We start from the raw sequence: 1,396 nt of genomic DNA, 5'->3' as shown, positions 1-1,396 counted from the left end.
ATGGGTCTCTTGTGCGCTGGCACTCTCCCCCTCGTTGAATCCTGTGGGCCTGGAGGAGCAGCAGTGCCTCCAAGGGCGTTGTGCCACCTCCCGCCGCACACCGGCCGAACTCCAGGTAATCCCCGGAGGTCCAAGCTGACTGTGAGGAGCCAGCACTGTGTGGTCCTTCTCACTAGCCCCTTCTTTGCAGGCATGGCTGGCGGACAGTCATTGCAAGCCGGAACCTGCAGCGAGTGTCGGGGGGGAGTCAGCGAGTGTCGGAGGTGAGTCTGGGGGCTCCGGCAGGACAGGCAGGCAGAAGGGAGAGCAGTGAACACCAGGAAATCCTTCTGCCCTCTCCTCTGGGTGGAGCTGGGAGCCCTGGGAGTAGTACAACAGGAGAAATGGCTTACCAGTGCTGCCCTGTCTTCTCCTGGCTGAAAGTGCTTCAGCACCAGCAGGCAGTGGTGATGGGTGTGGGTTTAGGGTGGGCTGCACCCACTGCACCTCACAGTAGAGCTTAGTTAACGGTGGAACTTGCTACCTTCCCCCTCCAGCTTTAGGGGGGTCTGTTCCAGGTATCACGTTGCTTTTTTGTTGATGAGACAGAAAGAAACAAGCTGCAGGGAAGGTTTGTCAACAGGGAAATGGCAGAGCCCAAGGTCAAACTTAAATCTCAGCTTCAAGTAGGGCAAGACCCCCTTGTCCAAGGGTTAGGTGGGTTGAGGTGGGTATGCCGAGCCCCAAAATCTCAGTTATCTGGTGTTTTGAGACAGAGGGGAAGATGTAGGTCTGGAAAGCAGTGGTGAAGAAGCTGTTTTAGTCTAGCTACCCTGTGAGTGGCTGGGCAGAACAAACACCCACCCCCGCGTGTCAGACTTGGAGCTGGAGTTTGCCTGGTCATGGTTTCCGTTCCTCACCGTGGCTCGTGCTGCCGTCTCAGGCTGGAAGCGGCCGTGAGAGGGCTTTGCGGTAGCTGTGTGTAGACTTCACTGAAATAGAACAAACATCAAAATCAATGCTGGCGAGTAAGCTGGCATGACCCAGCTGCCTCCCGGAGGTGGTTAGTGTTGTCATTTCGCATAACCCCGGGCTCACATGCCAGAAAACAAGCTGCAAAGCTCAGCAGCTTTTTAATCCTCAGGAACTGGAGCCTTCTGAGTACGCAGGGACTGCTTGCCCAGGCTCTTGACGCTCGGTGTACGTGTGTGCTAGCTGGGGCTCAAAAGCTTCTCCCAGAAGGGCCCAACGAGCCCAAGCAGGAGCGTGGAGCGTCACTGGGTGTTGTGCGGGGTCACCGCTGAGTTTGCGCATCCCCTGTGCTTAATTTGCTGTGGGGAGTCATGTTCTTAGTGAGCACCTCGGGGGTGGGTTGTGGCGGATGCTGAGGCGCAGAGCTGGGCCGCCCTTCCTCGCG

The 1,396-nt window shown here is 57.2% G+C and overlaps 1 protein-coding gene across 1 annotated transcript in view; it reads left to right on the top strand.

Annotated features, from left to right (window-relative positions):
* Positions 1–176: 176 nt before the first annotated feature.
* Positions 177–1,396, top strand: part of DECR2 (2,4-dienoyl CoA reductase 2, peroxisomal) — a gene marked incomplete at its 5' end in the record, with an annotated part of 4,049 nt that continues 2,829 nt past the window's right edge. Inside the window, one exon of the mRNA XM_010295924.1 lies at positions 177–254. Coding sequence (XP_010294226.1) covers positions 177–254 — 78 coding nt within the window. The remainder of the gene's footprint in view (positions 255–1,396) is intronic.

This window comes from Phaethon lepturus, unplaced genomic scaffold (assembly GCF_000687285.1).
Source record: "Phaethon lepturus isolate BGI_N335 unplaced genomic scaffold, ASM68728v1 scaffold25011, whole genome shotgun sequence".
Taxonomy (NCBI): Eukaryota; Metazoa; Chordata; class Aves; order Phaethontiformes; family Phaethontidae; genus Phaethon; species Phaethon lepturus.
Note: the sequence above shows the minus strand (reverse complement) of the source record. Positions and strands in the feature narration are given on the sequence as shown.